This window comes from Herpailurus yagouaroundi, unplaced genomic scaffold, assembly GCF_014898765.1.
Source record: "Herpailurus yagouaroundi ecotype Mexico unplaced genomic scaffold, PumYag 77, whole genome shotgun sequence".
In the NCBI taxonomy this organism is placed as follows: Eukaryota; Metazoa; Chordata; class Mammalia; order Carnivora; family Felidae; genus Herpailurus; species Herpailurus yagouaroundi.
Genome location: NW_024412388.1, coordinates 13989553 through 14014707, shown reverse-complemented (window position 1 = coordinate 14014707; position 25155 = coordinate 13989553). Strand labels below are relative to the sequence as shown.

Genomic DNA, 25155 nt, shown 5'->3' with positions numbered 1-25155 from the left:
GCGTCGCGTGTTTTGCCTGGCGACTGCGTCGCGCAGTCTGACGCGACGATTGCGTCATTTCCGCCCCCTCCCGGGAGGCGGTGCTGGGCCGGTGGCAAGCCCCCGAAGGGAGCCGCAGTAGTACGACGGAAGATGGCGACGAGCGGCGGCGATGAGGCGGCGGCGCCGGCGCCGGCGCCCGGGGCCCCGGCGACGGGGTCCAGCACAACCCCGGGCTGGGAGGTGGCGGTGCGGCCCCTGCTGTCTGCGTCCTATTCCGCCTTCGAGATGAAGGAGTTGCCGCAGCTGGTGGCCTCAGTCATCGAGAGGTACCGGGCGGCGGCCCCGGCAAGGCGGGCGCCGGGAGGGGGAGGGGAGGGCGCGCCGGATCGTCCGGACCCGCTTCCCAGGTCGCCTCTTGAAGCTTGGCGACCCCCGCCCCAGCCGCGGCTTTGGGGCTCCCGGATCCAGGCAGATGAGGACTTGCCCAGGGCTCCTTCCGCCGGCCCTTGTAAATTATCTGTGCCTCGATTTCCCTTCCGAGCAAAACTTTTGAGGACGCCCTCTGGAGAGGGCGTGGTCGGACCCGTTTGGGAGTGACTTTGAGATGTTTCGCGCTCTTGGGGGAATGTCCTCGGGGCTGCCCCCGGTGTTGAGGTCAAAGCACTGATGAGTTTGCATTTCTAGCCCGTCCTCATCCCCCTACCCGGGGCCGGAGCGGAGCCTGGGGTTTAAATTGGAGATCTGCCACATAATTTAATAACGGTCTTTCCGTGGTGCTGTAATCACTGGGGGCACGTGCTGTTAATGTGACTGAAGCCACTAGTGACCACTGATGACTTTCTTTTCAGGTTGCGCTTATTGTGTATTGCTACCGTAACGGTCTTTGATGAAAAACATTTCTGGGTTAGACTGAGGTCATTTTCCCACGGAAACAGTGCCCTCGCTCTCGCGCGGGCGCTCTCGCAGTAGAATATCTTCAGACCTTGTTACAAACGGGATTATGTATTGCTCTATCACATCGTTTTGTCATTTTGTACAAAGTTCTTAGTTCGTGCTAGTTGTCTTCGTACAAGGCCGTGATAACAGAATGCCTGTGTTTTCCTGACTTAACCTTGTTCAGAGGAGTCTTCCATTGGTTTAATGGTAGACATGCTTTTAAAAAGGCAGTCTTTCTTTTATTTTACTAGCCAAACCTTACTAGAACAATCTGCAGTTGCTGACTGGGTCATTTTAGCTTCTTGCCAGCCAGGGTATATCTTAATGTGACCCAGAAGGTTAGAAATTGCTATTTGTTACTCAAGGGAGGCCCATGACTTGACAAAATGTTTATTATAGTGCCTGTTGTTAGGTTTGTGATGCTTTTGGCTTAGGTTTTTTTTGTTTGTTTGCTTGTTTGTTTTTTAAATAGCGACTGGGTTTGGTAATTTCACAGTTAACTTTACAGATGGATTTTCCTATCTAATTATTAAGCCAGGAATGTTCTAAAGATGTAAACAAGTATCAAGATACTGTTCTCAAGTTATATAGCCTCTTTTTTTTTTTTTAATGTTTATTTATGTTTGAGAGAGAGAGAGAGAAAACACGAGGGCGTGAGCGGGGGAGGGGCAGAGAGAGAGAGGGAGACCTAGAATCCCAAGCAGGCTCCAGGCTTTGAACTGTCAGCACAGAGCCCCATGCAGGGCTTGAACTCACGAACCATGAGCTCATGACCTGAGCTGAAACCAAGAGTCGAATGCTTAACCAACTAAGTTACCCAAGCACTCCTGTAGCTTCTTTTTTACCTGTTTTAAGCATTTACTTTGTTGGCATTTTTCTTGATTATTCTCATAATGTTACTTACAATGGACAAGTTTCTACTCTTTAGAACATTTTTTCATATGGTGGTTTTTTTTTTAATTTTTAAAAAATGTTTATTTTGAGAGAGAGAGCGAGAGAGCGAGCGAGTGCTAGCAGGGGAGGGGCAGAGAGAGAGGGAGAGAAATAATCCCAGGCAGGCCTCGCATTGCCAGTGCAGAGCCCTTCCGGGGACTCGAACTCCCGAACCATGAGATCGTGACCTGAGCCAAGATCAAGTGTCGGATGCTTAACCGACTGAGCCACCCAGTCACCCCGTTTGTTTGTTTTTTAAATATTTTATTTTTATGTAATTTGCACACCCAATGTGGGGCTTGAATTCACAACCCTGAGATCATAGTCGCGTGTCCCACTGAGCCAGCCAGGCGCCCCTGCTTTTATGTTTTTGTAACATGAGCTGAGTAGGTTATAAAGTCATTTGTTGACACCCTCCCATTCATCCGGTATTCCAGACCCATCTTTTTGAAACTAACAGTTTAACAACTCTGTTCAGCTTATAGAAGGAGCCCAAACGAAATATATCAAACTGGGTTTGAATTTTGCCAAATAAGAGACAGGGCCCCCTCCTGCACCCTAAGGTGACCTAGAGTTGCCTGTGTTTGTAGGCATTTAGTAAGAACTCTCTTCACGGTTTAGAAAACAAATCGAAACTAATGGACGTTTTAGTAACAAAATTTTTAATTGTAAGGCAAGATCCCTGAAGTCTTGGTTCCGGTTTTTGTGGCTTGGTTAATTTTGAAACCTGTGATCATAAGAAAAGTTGTCAGAAGAAATATCTGGCTGACAAGTTCTTTACAGTCAAAAAAACAACCAAATGTACAAGTGTTCAGTTTGGTATAGAGCAGAGGTCGACACACTTTTTATGTAAAGGGCCAGAGAGCAAATATTTGCAGGCTCTATTTCCTCTGTGGAGTCGTCAACCCGGCCATTGTATGGCAGAAGCAGCCTTACACAGTACGTAAGTGAACGGGTGTGGCTGTGTTCCAAAATCTCATATATGGGCACTGAAATGTGCATTTCATATGATATTTCATGCCACAAAGTAGCCTTAAATTTTTTTCCCCAGTCATAAAAAAAATTGCAAAAACTGTTCTTAAATATGGGCTGTTATGAAAACAGTGCCAAACCCTGGTTTAGAGCACAAAAATTAGTGCCTTGCTATTCTGTTTCTCAAAAGTTTTTTTTTTTTTTTAACCTCTCAAGAAAAAAAAAAAGAAATGAAGATGCAAGAATTATGGAAGTATTGGGGCTCCTGGGTGGCTCAGTCAGTTGAGTGTCTGACTTCGGCTCAGGCCATGATCTCACGGTTTGTGGGTTTGAGCCCCGCGTCGGGCTCTGTGCTGACAGCTCAGAGCCTGGAGCCTGCTTCGGATTCTGGGTCTCTCTCTCTGTCCCTCCTCTGCTCGTACTCTCTCTCTCTCTCTCTCTCTCTCTCTCTCTCTCTTTCTCTCTTTAAATAAACATTTTAAAAAATCCATTAATTTGGGGCGCCTGAGTGGCTCAGTCGGCTAAGCGCCCATCTTCGGCTCAGGTCATGATCTCCCAGTTCGTCGGTTCGAGCCCCGCACCGGGCTCTGTGCTAACAACTCGGAGCCTGGAGCCTGCTTTGGATTCTGTGTCTCCCTCTCTCTCTGACCTTCCCTACTCATGTTCTCTCTCTCTCTCTCTCTCTCTCTCTCTCCCTCTCTCTCAAAAATAAATAAACTTTAAAAAAAATAAAAAAAAGAAAGAATTTTGGAAGTATTCCCTATATATAGGATTACGGCTGTCGAGTATAGGACCAGATCAGCACCATACAGATGCTGTGGTGGGCTTTGTTTTGTAGGTAATCAAAGGTTTACCGGCCTAGGCTGCTACTTTACTTTTGGGTTTGCCTCTTGCATCTGTGGTTCCCTTTCTATTGTCTTGACTGCCGTGTTTTTCTTCCTTGCCTCCCGGGACCTTCTATTTTTCTGTTGCAATCTGCTACTCTCTGTTTCTCTCGTAGATGTCCTGACTCCATCATGCCAGCTCTTCCTTCCTATCTGGCAGCCTGCTCATTGAATTCCTCCCCCATTTGATCATTGGGGATGATAACTTGCCCTGAGACTCCTTTGTGCCCTACCATTCTACTTGTCTCTATTCTTTCATACCTTTATAGTTGCATTTGAACTTTGGGTTTGAAGAAAAGGTAAACAGAATTCCTAGGTCTAGCCCTGTTTATTAAGTTTGATTTTGTAGCCAAACTGTAAGACAAAGGAGGAATAGATTCACATGGGTAAACTTGGAAGCATACTTTCAAAAGTATCCTTTGAGGGGTATCTGGGTGGCTCAGGCGATTGAGTGTCTGACTTCGGCTCAGGTCATGATCTCACTGTTGGTGAGTTCCAACCCTGTATCCAGTTCTGTGCTGACAGCCTGCAGCCCCGCTTCACATTTTGTGTGTGTGTCTCTCTCTGCCCCTCCCCCCACTCACACTCTGTCTCTCTTTCAAAAATAATAAACATTTAAAAAGTTATATGGGGCGCCTGGGTGGCTCATTCGGTCAGGCGTCCGACTTCAGCTCAGGTCATGATCCCGCAGTCCGTGAGTTCGAGTCCCGTGTTGGGCTCTGTGCTGACAGCTCAGAGCTTGGAGCCTATTTCAGATTCTGTGTCTCCCTCTCTCTCTGACCCTCCCCATTCATGTTCTGTCTCTCTCTGTCTCAAGAATAAATAAATGTTAAAAAATTTTTTTTTAATTATAAAAAAGCATCCTTCGATTTTTAAAAGAAAAACATATCTAAGTTTACTTAAAGAGGAGTTTATTTTTATTTTTACTGTCTGTGCTAGCATGTCTTTTAGTAGTAAAGATTGAAAATCTTTTCAGTGCTCTTACTTTTCCAGACCAGAAATGGAGCTAGAACTAGCTCATTAGAACATATGCCATATTTGGGATTGATTAGGATAATTGCTGAATGTAGCCTTATGTTTTAAGGTACTATCAAATACGGAATTCCTTTCTTAACTCTGTGTAATATATGTTGGTGACCATAGTTGTCATTGACTCTTGATTACAAAAAAAAAAAAAAAAAAAAAAGAAAAGAAAAGAAAACGCCTCTTTCCCGTGAGCCAGCCCTTCCTAGGCTCCTCTGGCCTCCTTAATGATAAATCTCTTTCTGTCTCTGCCTCCCAGGTGTTGTATAAAATTTAGGCCAGAGAGACCTACTTGGGAGGGCAGAAGCTGTTACAAACATCCCTATTAGATAATGTTCTGTCATTTCCTAAATATCTTGAAAGGGAGAAGAGGATACATTAATGTCATGATCTTTTGAATTTACATGCAGTAGGACTGAAGTTCACGATTGACCTACAGGGGGAAAAAAAAAGCCTGCCACCAAATGATAGAGCAAAATTGTGCGATTAGTCCTCATGGCTGGTTAATGTCTCCATGTCTTAGTGTCACATTCACCACAGGTTTGTCAAGAGTGTGAGGAAGGTATCTGAAGGCTTTTAGTTCTTTGGTTAGCATGTGTTAAGTACTGTGTGACACACAGCAGATGTTCAGTGAGCATATATTTTTTAATGCTTTTATTCTTTTTGAAGAAATTTAAACTTTTTGTGCATGCGTGTGCAAGCAGGGGAGAGGGGGCAGAGGGAGCGAGACAGAGAATCTTAAGCAGGCTCCACGTTCAGCGTGGGGTCTGGGGCTGGATCCCATCACCCTGGGATCATGACCCGAGCCTGAATCAAGAGTGGGACTTTCAACAGACTGAGCCACCCAGGTGCCCCAGTGTTTTTATTCTTCAATGTACTCATTATGCTTATTTGTTTCCTGATTGTAAGTGTCATGAAACAAGCATAATGGATTCTGTTCTTGGGGGTTTATGATTCTGATGAAGGGAAAGGGGTTTGGGGAGTTTACAAAAAAGATATAAATAGTATGTTATCTAGGAGGGAGAGGGGAGGTGAATCCCTAGTCTTTTATTTTGTCCTCTTGGATTTCTACCTTTTCCTAAAAAAAGCTAGATATTTCCAGACCCAAGCCAGTTCATTTTTACTTACATGTCAAATTGGCTGTTTTCCTTTGTACTCTGCCTCACATTTATTTTGTATGGAATATACATGTTTCCCATTCCATGTCTTTCAGCCCAAGTGCTGCTGTTGGAATGTTTGTTAGAAGAAGCAGATGTTTCAGGAAGATAGCTTGACTGCCCAGAGGAGAGAGATGTTTTTACCTATAATTTTATTTTTCTTTCTCTTTGTTATATTTGTGTTCAGGTCTTCATTCTTCCCCATTCCTACCTAACTTCTTGCCCTTTGTCCCATTTTTTCCATTCCTTCGCACCCTCTGGTGTCTTGATGTCTCAGATTCTTGGGGAATGAGGGAGGCAGCAAGTCTTTATCAGGTGACTCGTATACACTTGTTTCTTTAAAATCAAGAGGTGTGGTATTGTCCTTTGGGCCACAGGTCCACATGTCCACATGTCTACTCCCTTCTTTTCAAATTACTTTCCCCTGGTTTATCCTTAGTTGCTCTAAGCAAATTGTAAGCGGAGCTTGAGAGTGCTCCATTTTTTTCTATGCCAAGGTCCATCTTTCCTCAAAGTGCATTCTTGTTTCTTTATTGGAATAAGGCAGTTGTGTATTTCTAGGGCAGGAAGGAAGGTTTGTTAAATCACAATGGGGCAACATTGAACCAGGCAATTAAATAAATACGAGTTTATTCTCTTATTTTGAATTTATTTCTTTATCTGAATGGGAATGAAAGCAACAGAATAAGTTCATCCTTTGGGTGGGCAGTTTTTCTTTTAGCTTTGGTAAGCCCGCTCAGCTGAAAAACATGGGGATGAACACCTCTGAACTTTTGAAATAAAACAGAGAAGGTAAATGACTCCGTAAAATACATCAAATTACAGGGTGGGAAAACTTTAGAACAGTGACTAAAAAATGTAAGGATGGAAATGAAGGAAGAACTAAGTATGTGAGGTAGAAGTAGGGGATTTAGTAGGGCATTTATGCTGAGTAGGATACCAGCATGTACCAATGTGATGGTCACCAGAAACTTTGAGCGTCACTTGGTGCTTAAAGGTTTTTGTTTCCTCTTTTTTTGTCCATCATAGAAATGATCTTTGGTGGGCAGGAAGATCCTTGCACGTCATAGGTGCTCAATAAATATTTTTTCTTGGTGAAGAAAGATATTCCAAGATAAGGAACTGATCTTTGGTAAATCACCATTTATCCTCAATAAATCCCCACATAGCATAGTGTTTGCAATGCCAGACTCTTAAGTGCTGTTTGAGATGATTCATCACTCGCCCTGACACCTCCCTAGTGTTGAACTTGTCTTTTTGGCTCCTGTGTTGATTTGGCAGGTGGATAGAGTCCTGACTGTGTACATTTCCCTTCCCAGTGTGATCCTTCTTATTGGAGAATTAACTGACTGAAAAAACTATTTAGCCACAGCCCTCTATTCTTTCCGTTTAATAAGAAACATTTTGTTTTATTTTGTTTTCATTGCCCTCTTGTTTCTTGGGTTGTGGATTAGGATCTGATTTGATAGAATGACATAAATGTATACGGCTTTAAGACCTAGGTGGACCCCAGATTTTCACAGAAGAGGACATTTCTTCAGCTAAAGATAAGGGGATGTGGCTAAAATCCCTGAATTTGTTGTGATTTAGCTGTGTCCTGGTTGGGGATGTGGGGAGGTGTGGAGATAGGAGAACTCTGGTACCTGGTAAATTTTAGGTTTTAGCACTGATCAGGTGATTTCTGCCTGCATTGTTATTCTTTTTAAGTTATTTGTATTATGGACTGGCCTTGTTTGGTCTTCAGAATGGGTTACCATGACCTGTGTTCCCACTACAGTATTTTGAGTGTGCTGGTCTACCCTCTTTTGGCCAACACATGCCATTATTAGGTTTTGGTCTTTGCCAACCAGTAATACAGGACAAAATGGCATCCTGCTATGTTTTTACCTGTATTTTTAAAATTCTAAGTGAGTTTGAAAATATTTCCTGCTTCTTAGCCATTGCTGTTTACTAAGTCTGACACCTTGAGCAAGGTGCTTGATTTTAATTTGCTAAGCTTCACTTTCTCAATCTTGAATATAGGGATGGTAACAGTGCCTCTCAACTAGGGTTGCTGTAAGGATGAAGTAGGGCAATGCCTGTAAAGGGGATGGGTATGTGGCAGACAGGAAGCACTAAATAAATGCTAGCTGAATTATTTTCTTTGCAGTGAATCCGAAATCCTGCACCATGAGAAGCAGTACGAGCCCTTCTACTCCTCTTTTGTTGCACTTTCCACACACTATATTACAACAGTCTGCAGCCTCAGTAAGTATTCTACTCTTGTTACTCCATGCCGAGGGCTTGGGAATAGGGGAATTGTGTCTCCTCTTTGTAGGGTGTCTGAACAGGTTGTTAATGAAGTTGTATTTTAGCACTCTTAGCCTGTCCACCCAGTGGTGGAAACTGCTGTCAGTCTGATAAGGCTCTGGAAGTTCCTTTACCTGGGCCAATCAAGGGGGCTTTAAAAACCACTTGGTTCGGATACTTGCTTTATAACCCATTAAGTTAACCTTCCTTCCGTTCTTAATCAAAAGCATTTTACTGATTTCCCACATGCACGTGTAATTACTAGCGTGTTAATTTCTGGGAGTCGAGGCGGATGGGTGGATACGGACCTGGGGTTAGCAGCCACTGACGAGGGCTCTATTATTCCTTATTTGGTTTGGTGAGAAAGTAAATTCTCCTTTTGTGTTCTCTGGTATCTCAAGGGATTTCAGTTTCAGTTCCCATTCTTTTAAACTTTTTTTTACCCTTATTTTCCACTATTTCTGAATTTTTGCGTTTTTCTTTTTAAAAAAAATCCTAAGATAGTTCTGAAGAATTCTAATTATTTGTTTACTTAAATAGTTTGCTACGCATGTAAAATGAAAGGAAGGTATAGGGTCGTTCAGTAATCTTCAAGTGTCCAGTGCTGTTTATTATAGGCGCTGTTCCTGTTGAAAGAATCAGCTTAGCTTGAAGAAATTTTGTGTAGGAAGCCCTTTGCAAAAGGCATTTAGAACCTATGGGGAAGAAGAGGTAGTATGTTCTTTTTTTTTTTTTTTAAGATTTATTTATTTTTAAGACAGAGAGAGAGAGCATGAACGGGGGAGGGTCAGAGAGAGGTAGACACAGAATCTGAAACAGGCTCCAGGCTCTGAGCTGTCAGCACAGAGCCCGACGCGGGGCTAGAACCCACGGACCGTGAGATCATGACCTGAGCCGAAGTCGGCCGCCCAACCGACTGAGCCACCCAGGCGCCCCAAGAGGTAGTATGTTCTAATAGTTAAGAGCCTGAACTCCAGAGTCAGACTTCCTGGATTTGCTTGTGGCTGTGTGACTTTGGGCAAGTCATTTCATCTCTGGTGTAATTTCCTTATCTGTTTAGAAAAAGGAGGGGGGAGGGAAACAATAATAGCTACCTCTTAAAATTGGTTTAAGGATTAAGTGGATTAGTATGTTTGAAGTGCTTGGTACTTATTGTGATGTATATCCTATTATTATTAATTTCCAGTAAATATAAGATAGGTTGATCTAAAAGCAGTGGATGGCTATCAGTGCCAGGATGCCTTTGTTTGCGCCTTGGATTGTTGGTTCTGAATGATTCTTGTCATAGAATGACATCGGGGATGTCGGACATGTGGAGCTCAATGGTTGTCTGGTTTTGATGTACTGACTGTGAGGCTGAAGCAAGCTGTAAGCAGTCTGAGGTTAAGTAAAGCTTACTTGCTTTCTCAGTTCCCCGGAACCAGCTTCAGTCCGTGGCAGCAGCCTGTAAAGTCCTGATTGAGTTTTCTCTGCTACGTCTGGAGAATCCAGATGAGGCTTGTGCTGTGTCCCAGGTGAGAGTGCCGGGCTCTTCCGGGGCCCTTCTTTCGAAGTAGGACTTTGACAGACTAGTGGAATGGTGGAGAAGGGGTGGCAGAGAGCAGGGGTTGGTGAACATTTCCCGTAATAGGCCAGATAGTAAACAATTTGCTGACCATTCAGTCCCTGTTGCAACTAGTCTCTATCTTCTAAACTCTGCCTTTGTAGTGTGAAAGCAGCCACAGATAATACGTACATGAACAAGCGAAGCTGTGGTCCAGGAAACTTTATTTACAAAAATAGGCAGTGGGCTGAATTGGGGCTGTGGTTTGCCAACCTCCTCTGGTTGCACAGGCTTTTGCAAGGATTGCAGAGTGTCACGTTTCCAGGGACCAGGTCAGTAACAAAATCAGTGAAGTGTGCCAGCCACAGCTATTAAGGGCCAGTCACTATGTGGCTCCAGCCAATTGTTGCCATGCAGGGGTGGAGACTCAGTTGCTCTATCTTGGGGATTATCAAGAGAGATAAGAAATCTGGATTTGAATGCTAAAACTTCCATGCTTTAAAACGTTAGCTAAAACTTCAGATAAAAAGCTGAAAATCCAACAGCAACACTTTGAGACTAATGAGACAAATTTGCAAGCCAGATGTGGTCTGAGGACCATCAGCTTGTGATCTCTGCTTTAGTGTTTTTGCTCATTTCTATTCTTGCTAGCAAGCTCAATCTGGCCCTGTGCCAGTTACAAGTCCCAAAAGAGTAGCATCTTCTAAAAGACATACTTGAATTTGTTGTCTTCTCAGAAACACTTGATTCTCCTCATCAAGGGCCTGTGCACTGGCTGTAGCCGACTAGACAGGACTGAAATTATCACGTTCACAGCCATGATGAAATCCGCCAAGCTGCCACAAACAGTGAAGACGCTCTCAGATGGTGAGCGTTCGTTTGCCAGACCCAGTTCCTTGGCTGCTTCCCTGGCCAACTTTCTCCCGCTCTGCCTTCTAGCGGTACTCTGCTCATCCTGTTTTTGGTTTTATATTTACAGTGGAAGATCAGAAAGAGCTGGCCTCACCAGTAAGCCCGGAGCTGAGGCAGAAGGAGGTACAGATGAATTTTTTGAATCAGCTGACGTCAGTTTTCAACCCTAGAACTGTAGCATCACCGCCCGTAGGTCCACAGACTCCGGTGAGTTACTCCAGCCAAATGTCCTCACCCCTTGGAAGTTGTTAAGATGAAAATACTAGAAAAAAGTAACAAATGCATCTTCTGTTTGCGATATAAAGTGATTAAGTGCCTATGATAGAAAGAAATAGAAGAATACAAACCAGAAAAAAGCAAAACTTACCCTAACATTCTGTCCACTGTTGTTACTCTTTTGATGATCATTCTTCTGAATTTCTCAGTGCAAATGAACGTGAAGAGCACGTACATTTTTCTGTCAAAGGTATCACACTCTATACTGGTTGTAGAATATATATATTTTAAAGCTATATATTTTTCTCTTCTTGGGAAACTAACTTGTATTTTCCCTACATTAGAGGGGGGAGTTGCCCCTCATTAACTGGGGAGTCTGAGGAGTATCCATAGAACTGCTTCGTTTGGGTGCTTGTTTCGATTCTGACTGCAGGGCTGTAGTCAGCAGATGATGGTATCATGATAGGCCTTTCACGTGCCTTTTGTTTCTCTTTAGGCTGAAGGAGAAAATGATGAGCAGTCATCCACAGATCAAGCCTCTGCTGTCAAAACCAAGAATGTGTTTATAGCTCAGAATGTGGCTAGTCTTCAAGAGCTTGGTAAGACTCTTAATCATCGTCAGAAAGCTGGTTTCTCTGCTTTCCAAAATTTCATACGTGGAAGAGAATCCAGCAGCAGACAGAGGCCTGTTTGTAAGGTTGAGCCTTGTCGTTGATTCAGGTGGCTCAGAGAAGCTGCTGCGTGTGTGTTTGAACCTACCGTATTTCCTGCGCTACATCAATCGGTTTCAAGATGCAGTGTTGGCCAATTCTTTCTTCATCATGCCTGCAACAGTAGCAGATGCCACTGCTGTTCGCAACGGGTAAGGGGCTCAGGCTGTGTGCTTTATGTTCTGATGCTGCCCTCGGAAAGAAACCGGTTAGCTTTCTGTGGCATGCCGACTTTCTTTAGTGATCAGAATAAGAAGCAAGGGATTCAAAGAGACGCTCTTGTTAACCTCCTCCTCTGTTATGTTCTAGTTTTCATTCACTGGTGATTGATGTTACCATGGCATTGGATACCCTCTCTCTACCTGTGTTGGAGCCTCTCAATCCTTCTCGTCTGCAAGATGTGACAGTCCTCAGCCTAAGTTGTCTCTATGCAGGTGAGAGGTGATGATGTCTGTTCTCGTTTTGTCAGTCAAGTACAAGTACGCTTTCTGGAAACCATGAGATCCTTTTTTTTTCTTTTTGCTTTTTTAATTTTTTTTTAAATGTTTTTTTATTTTTGAGACAGAGAGAGACAGCACAAGCAGGGGAGGGGCAGAGAGAGAGGGAGACACAGAATCGGAAGCAGGCTCTAGGCTCTGAGCTGTCAACACAGAGCTCAGCGCGGAGCTCGAACTCATGAGCTGTGAGATCATGACCTGGGCCGAAGTCAGATGCTTAACTGACTGCGCCACCCAAGTGTCCCAACCATGAGATTCTTCTGAGTGCTCTCCCCGCCTTACTTGTGCCCTTCCCCCCGAGGATCATCTAATGTCTCATCTAGGTGAAATGAGGTCTCAATAGGAGTCTTGTAAATTATCTTGTTGTTCCACTGCTGGTGTTGTTATGTGCATATTTGATTTTCTAGTATGTGCAGATAGTAAATGTCTGTGTAAAGCAAAACGCCAAGTGCTGTTGGGATATTGAGATGAACAGTATCTGATCCTTGCCCTCAAGGAGCCTACACTGAGAACAGTTAGGACCGCAGGGTATGACATAAAACAGGAGATGACAAAAAGCAGTAAGAGGAGTGTAGCACGGTTGGGTGTGCGAAGTAGAGAGAGAGGGAGTCTTGCTGTGGGAGCAGGTTTGAGGAAGCCTTCATGGAACAGGTGATATCTGTTTATATTGATTATTCTTTGTGCGCCCACAAAATCTCCTCTCTTCCTGTTGATCATGCTGCCTTGGAAGTGGGGCCTGACATCTGGCGTTTACTCACTTTTAAGTTATGACAGTGACTTTTTAACCCAATTCACTGATCCTTGATTTCAAATAGCATAGTCCTGGTATGTCTTGGAAGAAGGTATAACAGCTTCCTTTGTTTACTTGGCTCTCTGAGTGAGGATTTGAACAGTCTTGGAAACCTGACCTTGGGGACCATCACGAAATTGCTGAGGTTGATCATCTCCCTATATTCTTCCAACAGCTTTATTTTGAATATCTGGATGCAAATAGGAATTGGGTAAAGCAGTAGTAATGAAGAAGTTCTGTTGATGTACCTGTAGGGCAGGTGGATTTTCAGTAGGGCTATCCCTAGGCAGAGGCAGAAGCAGGACTCAAGAGTGTCCTAGAGTCTGGGGGCACATACTATATCAATGTGTGTGGAGAGGAGGGGCAGGGGGAGAGGATATGAGCTTAGTGGGTATTGTACAGTGGGAAAGAAAGGACACAATCAAAGAGGTCTTAGAAATGCAGGCTAGGGGCACTTGGGTGGCTCAGTTAGTTGAGCATCTGACTCTTGATTTCGGCTCAGGTCATGATGCTACGGTTGTAGGCTCAAGTCCCGGGTCTGCACGGAGCCTGCTTAAGATTCTTCCCCTCCCCCTTCCCCCCTCCCCTCCTTCATTCCCTCCCTCCCTCCCCCTCTGTCCCTCTCCCCTGCTTGTGCTGTCTCTAAAAAAAAGAAAAAGAGAGAAATGCAGTCTAAGTCATTTGGTTTGTGTCCTATAGACAGGAGAAACCATTGAAGATTCTGAGCTATATTTTAGGAAGAACATTCAAGTAGCAGTACACAGGACATTTTGGCATGGAGAAATTTGGAGTCCGGAAGCTCTGTTAGGATTTTTTTTATAGTCATTCAGGCGAGACACATTAAGGGCCTAAGCTAGGGCAGCAGCAGTAGGAATAGAAAGCTAAAGATACCTGTGAAGATACGTTCTTTCCCAGCCCAATTCCAGTGTTTATTTCCTTGTCCTCTGCCTTTGATTTTTGCAGTTTTTAAGTTGGGGTTTGTTTCAATTATTAGGGAATTTCTTGAATATTACATGGCCGTCAGTATACTTAGTCAGTAATGGTTAAAGAATCCTTAAAAATTTTTAGTCAGAGTAAAGATCCCAGAGTTGGTTTGTTGTTGAAATTTGATGGCCTGGGATTTGACTTAAAGACAAGGATTTGGCCTTGATGTCTTTGAGGAACACCAAGAGTGGAATGTTTTTCCCTGTAATCTTGAAAAAATTGAAAGATACCTTTGTGATGTCTTTAAAGTTTTAAAGTTAATAGATACTTATTTTTTTTTCAACGTTTATTTATTTGTGGGACAGAGAGAGACAGAGCATGAACGGGCGAGGGGCAGAGAGAGAGGGAGACACAGAATCGGAAACAGGCTCCAGGCTCTGAGCCATCAGCCCAGAGCCCGACGCGGGGCTCAAACTCCCGGACCGCGAGATCGTGACCTGAGCCGAAGTCGGACGCTTAACCGACTGCGCCACCCAGGCGCCCCTAGATACTTATTTTTAAAGCAGTTTTACGTTTACAGAAAAATTGAGCAGGTTATACGGAGTGCCCATCTACCTTCTGTCCCCAACACAGTTTCCCTCATCATTAACATAGTGCATTAATAACAGTACGTTTGTTATAATCGATGAATGCACTGTTGATACACTATTAACATCTGAGAAGTCCGTTGTTTACATTACGGATTTCTCTCTCAGACAGTTCTGTGGCTTTTGACAAATGCATAACGTCGTGTATTCGTCATCACTGTGACACAGAATAGTTTCACTGCTCTGCAGTCCCTTGTGCTCTACCCAGTAATCCCTTTCTCCTACCCCTACCCCTGCCCCCTAGAAATCACTGATCTTTTCACTGTCTCCATAGTTTTAGCTTTTCCAGAATGCCCTAAAGTTAGAAGCAGTCTGCTTGGATCCCGCATTTAAGTTTCCTCCGTGATTTTTTGTGACCTGATAGCTCGTTTTTTGTTATTGCCGAATAATACTCCTCGTATGGGTGTGCCGTAATTTGTGGTACTGCATCCACCTGTCGAAGAGCATCTTGATTGCTTCCAGTTGTTGGCAACCATGAATAAAGCTACAATAAGTATTTGTGTGCAGGTTTTTATGTGGATAGAAGGTTTCAGCTCATTCAGCTAAGTACTTAGGAGTGTTGATTGCTAGATCGGATGGTATCACTATTTAAGTCTTGCCCTGTGGACTTTACTGTCTGTGATCAAATCATGGAATTACCTTTGGGTAGGTTGTCTTATGGTTCTGTTTTGGTGGGCTCGTGGGACTGCCATGATTCGAATCTGTGCATCTTTCTTTTTTTCCTCCAGGCGTGAGTGTGGCAACTTGCATGGCCATCCTGCATGTGGGTAGTGCCCAGCAGGTGCGGACGGGGTCCACGAGCTCCAAAGAAGACGACTACGAGAGCGATGCGGCTACGATTGTCCAGAAATGTGTAAGCCATGCCATCTGGACCCAGGCACTGCCATTGTTCTGTGAGGAGATAGGGTCAGGCCCCCCTCTCTTCCCGGGTAGAGGAAAGGACACGGAGTGCTCTCCAACCCTTCCGCTTGGGTAACAGGTCTGAGTGGTAGGTGTTTGGCGTGTTTGGCAGCTTGGTTGACTCTGCAGAAAACACTGCATCTTCGTGTTGGCAGTGGACCCTGTGAGCGAGGAGTCATTCAGTCAGCACACGTAGTTGAAGGCGTGCTGTGTGTCAGTGCACTTTTAGTGAAGACACACGATACACGTGATAGCCGCAGAGAATGCTAAGCATGTAGGATGAATCAGTGTGGTAAGCTGTGGTCTGATGTGGGCCTGGGGTATTGTTTTAGATTGGGGGCAGGGGACACCTCTGAAGAGGTGACACAGGAGCTGGATATAGAGAGTAGTGAACACCATGCGCAGGTCAAGGAAAGTGTGATGGGATTGTATCATTAGAAAGTGCCTTGAGGACATTTAATTTTATGAGCGAAATGAGTTTGGGTGGGATTAACATTTGTAATGAAATATGACAGCTTGCTCAGCTTTTTGTTATGTTTGATGTTGTGCAGCTTGAAATATATGACATGATCGGACAAGCGATCAGCAATTCCCGCCGGGCCGGTGGAGAGGTAAGAAATGTGTCTCTGCTACATTCCTGTCTCACAGCCTGTAAGATCTCTGTGTTCATACTTTGCTTTTGTGCCTTTTTAACAGCACTATCAGAACTTCCAACTGCTGGGTGCCTGGTGTTTGTTAAACAGTCTTTTCCTCATATTGAACCTCAGCCCTACTGCCTTGGCTGATAAGGGGAAAGAGAAAGACCCACTGGCCGCACTCCGAGTCAGAGACATCCTTTCTCGCACAAAAGAGGGAGTGGGCTCTCCTAAACTGGGGCCTGGAAAAGGGTATGTGTCTACTCGTTCGCTACTCATGTTTTGTTTTGTTTGCCTGCCATTTTGTCTTGATGGGGAGCTGGTGTAACCCCTCTTGTCTTCGCATCGATAGAAACGTTTGCCTTCGTACTTGGTTGAATTTAATGACTAAGGTGATGACCATCATCCACTGTCTCTACATCATAGCAGTGTCATTTTGGATAAATCGTTCATTCTTTCCGATCTTGTTTCCTTATCCATAAGAGGGGGAAATGTGTGTGTAACGTATTTCAGGGGTTTTATTTAATTAATTAATTAATTATTTATTTATTAATGTTTGTTTATCTTGAGGGAGAGCGTGCGCAAGCTGGGGAGGGGCAGAGAGGGAGAGAGAGAATCCCAGGTTGGCTCCATGTTAATTGGTGTGGAGCCCATTGCGAGCCCATTTGAACTCACAAACATGAGATCCTGACTTGAAGCAAAATCAAGAGTCGGAAGTGCAGCCGAGCGAGCCACCCGGGTGCCCCTATTTCAGGGTTTTTATGAGGGTCAAATCAGAAAACAGTGCTTCTGTTTTGTGTAATGGGCCTGTTTAACTTTCAGCTGATGGTTCACTGCATGTTTAACCTCTAAAGAGGATTCTGTCGGGTCCCCCTGCCTTGCTTCCTAAAATGTTTGCATCTGTTTGGGTGAAGTAAGCCTTGCTTGCTAGGAGAGAAGTTAGACATATGACTTCCATGTGGTTTGACGTTTTCTTTTCTGAGCCTGGGCATTTCTGGGTTTTGTTTGCTATTCAGTCCCTACCACATGTTGGGCTGTCTCTGGGCATGGAGGACGTAGCACTCTTTAAAGCAGTGTCCTTGCTTTGATGGAGTTTCTTTTCGTTTCTATTTAGTTTATTTTTGGGAGAGAAAGAGACAGAGCATGAGCAGGGGAGGGGCAGAGAGCGAGGGAGACACAGAATCCGAAGCAGGCTCCAGGCTCTGAGCTGTCAGCACAGAGCCCGATGTGGGGCTCGAACCCACACACTGAGAGATCATGACCTAAGCCGAAGTCGGACGCTCAGCCGACTGAGCCACCCAGGTGCCCCAGTGGAGCTTCTTTTCTAACTGGAGTGACCGTGAGCAGATACACTAATACGTTCATGATAACTTATCGTAGGAGTCCTGTAAAGAAAAATAAATCAGAGCAAGGGGCTAGCGAGTGACAGGGGCTGGTGTTTTAGTTAGGGTGGTGAGGAATAAGCTCTGAAGACAAGACGGAGAGAACATATGTGAGGTGGCAGGGCGAGCCATGCAGATTTTGGGGGTAGAATTGTTCAGGTTTGGAGATGGAGGTTTGATTGGCATTTTTAAGGATCAGTTAGGTCCGTGTGGGCTGGAGTGGAGCCGTCCAGGAGGGAGCGTGGAAATTAGATCAGAGAGGTAGCCCGGGGCCAGATCTCCTAGGGCCAAGTGTAATCTGTAAGTCATGGAGGGTTTTCCCCAGGAAAGTGATCCGATCTGACTTACTAGTTATTGGCGATGTGAGAAGCCAGCTTCTGTGAGGAGAACAGACTGCAGGGTGTAAGGCAGGAAGGAGGGCGGGTAGGAAGCTGATGCATTTCTGCAAATGACAGAGCTGGTGGGAAAGGCAGAGAGAAGAGGTCCAAGGGGTACGTGTTTTGAAGGTACAGCTGACAGGATTTGCCGATGGCTTGGATATTGAGTGCGAAAAATAGGACCTCAACATTTTTTGGCAGGAGACAAAAAATTGTGTAATTTACGGAGGATGGTATGGTTTACGGAGACTGGGAATACCAGCTCAGGAGTAGCTGGGGTGGCAGGAAGGCGAAGAAACACAGAATGTCATCTTCACCATGCCGACTCTGAGATGACTGTCACATCTCTCTGTGTGAGATGTAGAGGAGGCGGTTGGCATGGGCGTCTAGAGTTCAAGGAGGGAGTCAAATTCTGGACCTCAGTCAACAAATTATTCACTGAGTTGTCTTCTCTGTCCCAGGCTCTGTGTCATTTCTGGAATGCTGTGATGTACCAAAAAAAAAAAAAAAAAAAAAAAAGGACACGCTTCCAAGAAACATGAAGAGAGATGTCAAATTGTATCTAGAGAGTATTACAATAAGGGCGTTTGGCCTGGTCAGAGAAATCAACGCAGGCTTCTTTGAGGTGTTAAGCGAACTGAAATCTGAGAAAGACATTGGGATGGTAGACGGTAGACACTAGGCAAAGAAGGGAGGTGAGCACATTAGAGGGAATAGTAGTTTATGATTCTGTGAGTGTCTGCGCTCATAGTACTGTAGAGGGAAGTGGGAGGATGCCAAAAGGTCTGCCCATAGAAGTAGCAGTTATGGGGCGCCCAGGTGGCTCAGTTGGTTAAGCGTCAGATTCTTGGTTTTGGCTCAAGTCATGAGCTCATGCTTCCTGAGTTCGAGCCCTGTGTCGCACTGTATGCTGACAGCGCGGAGCCTGCTTGGGATCCTCTCTCTCCCCTCTCTCTCTGCTCCTCCCCTGCTCGCTCGCTCTCTCTCTCTCTCTCAAAATAAGTAAATAAAACTTAAAAAAAAGTAGTTATGTTTAAAAAATGGCTATTGTTTCTTAAGATTTAAGAAGAAAACCTGTTCCTTTTGTAAGTTACAAACCATAAGAAAGGGGGGAAGTCTCCCCAATTCTCCCACCCAAATCGATAAACGTTCTTCCAGATGTTTTTCTGTGCACGCATTCAAAATGTATATGTTTACAGAAGCAGGATCACTGTTAGAAAACATCGTAGACGTTTTCTCAGTGCTCGTATTAGGGATTCACTGAATCTAAGCATTCCACTATGTAAATAGGCCATAGTTGACTCTAATCACCTTATTGAAACACTTATTTAGGGTGTATGAAATTTCTGGTTTTGATAAACTGTGCTTTGATAAATCTTCTAAAACATAAATCTTTGTGAAGTTGCTTAATTATCCCCTTGGGGTAAATACCTAGAGGTATGAATGTTAGGACAAAGGGCACACTTCTGTAAAAATTTGAAATGTTTTTTTCAGACTGTTCTGATTGCATTCTTACATAGCAGCTGTGTGTGCACATGTGCCCGTTTCCCCAGGTCCGCTTTGAAGTGGGCATCGTTGGTTTTCACGTTTTCTAACGTTAAAGGAGGAAGTTTATTTTTGAGACCGAACACAAGTGGGGTAGGGACAGAGAGAGAGAAAGGGAGACACAGATCTTTGACAGTGGGCATTGTTAGGTTTCACGTTTTCTAATGTTAAAGGAGAAAGTTTATTTTTGAACACAAGTCGGGGAGGGACAGAAAGAGAGGGGGACAGAATCTGAAGCAGGCTCCAGGCTCTGAACTGTTGGTGCAGAGCCCGACGCGGGGCTCGAACTCCCATGCTGTGAGATCGTGACCTGAACCAAAGTTGGATGGTCAACTGAATGAGCCATCCAGGTGCCCCAGCGTTAAAGGAGAAAGGTGGTATTACATTTCTCTTATTCGTATTTCTTTATTAGTGCCATTGCAACTGCCTGTGTCCTTTGCCCCAGTTTTCTCTTTGGTGTTTGTCCTTTTTTCTTACTAATTTATGTGCACTCTTTGTATATTAGATATTCTAATTGTCATGTGGCCATTTGGACAGAAAGAAAGTTTTACATTCAATGTGTCAGTCTCCGTTTTTATTCTCTTTGGTTTGTGCCCAGATATTTTACAGAAATTGGCAATTTTTAACTTTTTTCTTCTCAAAAGAATGACTTCAAATGTCCTAGCAACCTTTGAATGTCAGCATCTATACATCACCCGGTCGATTCGAGCTGATAGTTTAAATTCCAAAATGCCGTGTACTTGGAAGTCTTTCTTTTACTCTTGGGGTGCTTAACCTGAAGCTTGTGGATCCTCAGGCGGGCTGTGGGTGGGCTTCAGGGAGACCGAGCTTCTGAAATTACATGCACATATTGTGTGTGCATTTTCTTCCCTCCGGGGCAAGGTTCATAGGTTCTGAAAGGGGTCTGGAACCCCCGGACGGCAAGATCCCCTGTTCCGAGGTGGTGAGTTGTGTTTCTCCTCTTCTTCGTATAGGCACCAGGGCTTCGGGGTGCTGTCGGTCATACTGGCAAACCACGCTGTCACGCTCTTAACCTCTCTCTTTCAAGACCTGCAAGTGGAAGCACTGCACAAGGTGAGGGACTGCACGCAGGGGGTCAGCACGGCGACGCTGGCTTCACTCCTGGGGAGGCTGCCCTGAGCCATCTGATCACGGGGTTCCTTTCTGCACCGTTGGATCCGTAATTCTCTTCTGCCATGCTTCCCTTCAGGGTTGGGAGACAGACGGTTCCCCGGCAGTTCTGAGCATTATGGCCCAGAGCACCTCCATCCAGAGGATTCAGCGGCTGATCGACTCTGTCCCACTGACGAACCTGCTGTTGACACTGCTGTCAACCTCCTACAGAAAGGTGGGTGGGGTCACACCGTGGATGATTTGGAAGATCTCGTGTAACCGTCTCAGGAGGAAAAAGGCTGTACGCCGTGACCTTCATAAACTCAAAATTTATGGTAATGTTTTAAAGATGAGAGGAAAGCTTCAGTGATTCCACATGTGAATCCGTTACTGATTGTCAGCTTTTTTTTATGTTTATTTATTTTTGAGAGAGAGAGTGCGTGCGTGTGCGCTCATGAGTCAGAGAGAGGCAAAGAGAGAGGAGACACAGAATCTGAAGCAGGCTCCAGGCTCCGAGCTGTCGGCACAGAGCCCAATGCAGGGCTCAAACTCATGGACTGCAAGATCATGACCTGAGCCGAAGTCGGACGCTGGACCGACTGAGCCACCCAAGCGCCCCTAAAAAAATATTTTTAAATTATTTTTAAATTATTATTATTATTATTTTTTTTTTTTTTTTGAGAGAGAGAGAGAGACTCAGAGCAAGGGAGGGGCAGAGAGAGAGGGAGACACAGAATCTGAGGCAGGCTCCAGGCTCTGAGCTGTCAGCACAGAGCCCGACGTGGGGCTCGAACTCGCAGACTGCGGGCTCGAACTCACAGACTGTGAGATCATGAACTGAGCTGAAGTTGGAGGCTTAACCAACTGAGCAACCCGGGTGCCCCCTGATTGTCAACTTTGTGATGCACGTGGCTACTTGGTTCTTTGTGACAGCGGTCATATTTTTATTTTTTAATTAAAAAAAAAAAAGTTTATTTATTTTGAAAAAGAGAGAAAGAGAGTGCAAGCAGGGGAGTGGCAGAGAGGAAGAGAGAGAATCCTAAGCAGGCTCCGTGCTGTCAGCCTAGAGTCTGATGCGGGGCTCGATCTCATGAAACGTGAGATTGTGACCTGATCGAAACCAAGAGTCTGAAGCTTAACAGACTGAGCCACCCAGGCACCCCAAGAGATTTTCTTGGATTTAGAGGAAGAAAGAAGACACGGAGAAAATGTCTTACGTGGTGAATGAGGTGAAGTAGGGCGGCTCCATTTCTGTGACCGTTGATTCCAAAACCTGGCTGTTTTCCTAGGCCTGTGTCCTGCAGCGTCAGAGGAAGGGCTCCATGAGCAGTGATGCCAGTGCCTCTACTGACTCAAACACCTACTATGAGGATGATTTCAGCAGCACAGAGGAGGACAGCAGCCAAGGTAGAGGCCTCTTTTCCATCTCCCAGGAGATAGTTGCAACAGGAAGTTTCTCCATTGGCTCGCTTCCGTTAGTTTCCTGTTTGCCATTTTCACCTGCCTAGCATGGATCCTGATTTTCTGTGCCCTCAAAGGTGACATGTTATTCAAGAGTAAGTTGAGCTGTGGAAAAATGGACGGTAGAAATTACTCTCAGTGAAGCCCAGATTGCTTTTCATCCTCTCCCCTCCAAGATCAAAATACATCTCGTTTCATGTTTCTTTCTGCATTAACCCATTTGTGTGTAAGGCGATTGGTTTGGCTGTTGTCATAGATGCGTGGTGTGGGGAGGCGTAGGAAGAGAAACTCCACTCTGTTGCAGTGAACAACAGGGCAAAATGAACATTCCCTTCTGCCTTTGTTTGGAGAGAGATGGAATGAGATAAATATCTCCAGTTCATTATAATTGGTTTGTGGGAGCAGTGTATAGTATTGTGAAAGGTGCAGTTTTATTTGTGTATCAGAGAGCGCGAGTGAGCGTGAGCATGTGTGTGCCCTGTCTCTTGTCTGTGAGAAAGAGAGAGAGAGAGAGAGAGAGAGAGAGAGAGAGAGAGAGAGAGAAAGAAGGTGTATGTGTGCACAGCACGGGAAGGTCAGATGGAGAGAAAGAGAGAGTCTCAAGCAGTCTCCACACCCACTGCGAGATCATGACATGAGTCAGAATCAAGAGTCAAACGCTTAACTGATTGGGCCACCCAGGTCTTAATTTGGGCTTTATAACCCACAGACAAGTAAACATTTGTTTTTCAAAACATTTGGCTTGTTGGCAGTAAAGTGAGGTGGTTCTTTCTTCATTGGACTCCTTTAAAAAAATACCAGTTTTATTGAGGTATAATTTATGTGCCATAAAACGCTTCTGGTTTGCTTACACACTTAGAGGAGTATTGACAAATTTATGAAACCACGTTACTCCCACCGAGTCCAGATAATCCTCGTGTTCCTTTTGATGTAGACTGTTTTACAAAGCAGGTGTGCTAAAAATTTTTTTACATTGTGTTATTTTTATTACTTCTCTCTTTCTCTGTTCCAGATGATGACAGTGAGCCTATTTTGGGGCAATGGTTTGAGGAGACCATCTCCCCCAGTAAGGAGAAAGTGGCACCTCCACCCCCTCCCCCACCCCCTCCGCTGGAGAGCTCACCTCGCGTTAAAAGCCCCAGTAAACAGGCCCCTGGTGAGAAGGGCAACATTTTGGCTAGTCGCAAAGATCCTGAGTTGGTAAGAGTGGATTTCTGAGGTTTAGGGGAGGGAGAAATGGGAAGAAGGGGTGTGAAGAGCAGACCATTTGAACTCAGACATTTTGTAGATTGGTTAATTAACTGTCATGTTTAAAGGTATTTTTACTTAGGGCCTGAGTGTACTGATTGCATTTGATTAAATAACTTGTACCCTTGGTGTTGCTTCTCTGATTGAGGGTTAGTAACATAGCCTTTGGAGTTAGAAGTGAGTTTGAATCTAGCTTTTACCACTCACTGGCTTTGAGACTGTGGGCAAGAATCTAAACTTCTCCAAGCCTCAGTATTGTCTTCTGTCATATGGGAGTGATAGTACTTGCCTTTAAGGGTGTTGCGAAGAAGTGAAGAGCCCTTAGCATAGGTGTGGTACGTCGTTAAATGCTCGCTAATTATTTGTTCAAGCAGTATTTCTAGATGATGTACTATCAGCCCTGTTCTAAAGCAGACACGTCAGATATGGACCTCACTTTCGTACAGCTTAGTCTAGTCAAGGCTGTGGACATAAAACATTTACACAATAATTCAGTTTCATTTTGAGAGAGCAGTAAGGGAGCTGGGAATTCCCCTGTGTGTATAACGATCATACAGGCTTCTGAATTCCTTATTCCAATAATGTCCCCGAGCTGAACAAATACAGGGCCTTGGAGGAGTGAGAGAAGCAAGTCTGTCTGTCCAGAAGCCTCTGTCTTCACACGGATTTTTCTGAAGTCTGTTGTGTTCAACTGGTGCCATTTTTTGTAATTGGAAGAATTAGGTGGGAAAGATTGTCATAGTTAAGCTTAGCCCCACTCCCACTGTAGGGGCTTTAAACTCTGACTTGAATTCATTGCATTTGTTCCATCAGCTCTATGGGCATGTTTTATGTCTATTTAGATTGAGGATTTAGAGGCACTCTGGGCTTATGAACCTGACATGAACTTCTTTGTGCTCTCTTTAGTTCTTAGGTCTGGCTTCCAACATTTTGAACTTCATTACCTCTTCCATGCTGAACTCACGGAATAATTTTATCCGCAACTACCTGAGTGTGTCTCTTTCAGAACACCACATGGCCACCCTGGCCAGTATCATTAAGGAGGTGGACAAAGATGGACTCAAGGGTCAGTAGACAGGATTGGTGCCTGGCGGGTTTTTTTCCCCGGTGGGGTTTGGCTGTCGCCAGGGTGGTGTAATGCATCAAGTGGCTGCTTGAGTCATTGGTTTTCTTATTTGCCTCCAAGGTTCATCAGATGAAGAGTTTGCTGCTGCTCTCTATCACTTCAACCATTCTCTGGTAACTTCTGATCTTCAGTCGCCCAACCTGCAGGTTTGTGTACACTGTGACCCTTTGGCCAAGCGCTGTCTGTGTCAGCTCCCAGTAGGCTGTAGCATTCCAGTCGCAAAGGAACATAGTTTATCCTGGGGACCCCCTCACTGGAAAGAGTGTTGAGAGATGATTATGTCCCACTGCCCTGATGAGGATCATTTTAGGGAAGAGAAAATGTGTTCTTTATCCCCAAGTCATTCAGTAAACTTAAAAGGAAAAATGATGAAAACAGCTCCTGATGACTGTCGTAGTAGGCAAGTGGACAAAATAGATGAGAGCGGTTTATAAAAGGAAATACACATGGCCAGCAAACGTAGGAGATGCTTAACTTAATTAATAATCTAAGAAATACATGTTGAAATGTGTGTTTTAAAAGAATCATTCAGGCGCCTGGGTAGCTCAGTTGGTTAAACATCTTGATCTTGGCTCAGGTGATGATCTCACGGTTTCTGAGTTTGAGCCCCACGTTAGGCTCTGTGCTAACGGCACAGAGTCGGCTTGGGATTCTCTCTTCTTCCCTTCCTGCCCCTTCTCTGCTTGCACTTTCTTCGCACTCTTTCTTAAAAATAAATAAATAAGCTTAAAAAAAATAATCATTCAAATTATAGGAGTAGGTGTTTTCACATAGACTGCTATTTGCAAACTCACCACGAAAATAAAGCCTAGGATCTTGATTGTAAGTTTTGAAATCTTAGGGTTTTCTCTCCCCGCTGGTAGGTGATGTTGTGAATCCTGCATCTCAGATTCCTTCATTCGTTACTTTTATTTATATATTATATATCCATGTATGTATACATATATACATCC

The 25155-nt window shown here is 44.5% G+C and overlaps 1 protein-coding gene across 9 annotated transcripts in view; it reads left to right on the top strand.

The window, feature by feature from the left end:
• The first annotated feature begins 98 nt into the window (after positions 1-98).
• Positions 99-25155, top strand: part of UBR4 (ubiquitin protein ligase E3 component n-recognin 4) — a 132503-nt gene continuing 107446 nt past the window's right edge. For 7 of the 9 annotated variants that reach the window (XM_040462928.1, XM_040462909.1, XM_040462919.1 and 4 more), the window contains exons 1-17: positions 100-308; positions 8037-8134; positions 9587-9690; positions 10457-10586; positions 10699-10838; positions 11344-11446; positions 11568-11709; positions 11867-11991; positions 15144-15268; positions 15867-15926; positions 16012-16202; positions 20229-20328; positions 20465-20602; positions 21657-21774; positions 22841-23028; positions 23983-24142; positions 24263-24348. In XM_040462928.1, coding sequence (XP_040318862.1) covers positions 133-308; positions 8037-8134; positions 9587-9690; positions 10457-10586; positions 10699-10838; positions 11344-11446; positions 11568-11709; positions 11867-11991; positions 15144-15268; positions 15867-15926; positions 16012-16202; positions 20229-20328; positions 20465-20602; positions 21657-21774; positions 22841-23028; positions 23983-24142; positions 24263-24348 — 2184 coding nt within the window. In that variant the 5' untranslated portion in view covers positions 100-132. Of the gene's footprint in view, positions 309-8036; positions 8135-9586; positions 9691-10456; positions 10587-10698; positions 10839-11343; positions 11447-11567; positions 11710-11866; positions 11992-15143; positions 15269-15866; positions 15927-16011; positions 16203-20228; positions 20329-20464; positions 20603-21656; positions 21775-22840; positions 23029-23982; positions 24143-24262; positions 24349-25155 lie in introns of all 9 variants that reach the window. The other 2 variants (XM_040462878.1, XM_040462946.1) reach the window with 2 other exon arrangements.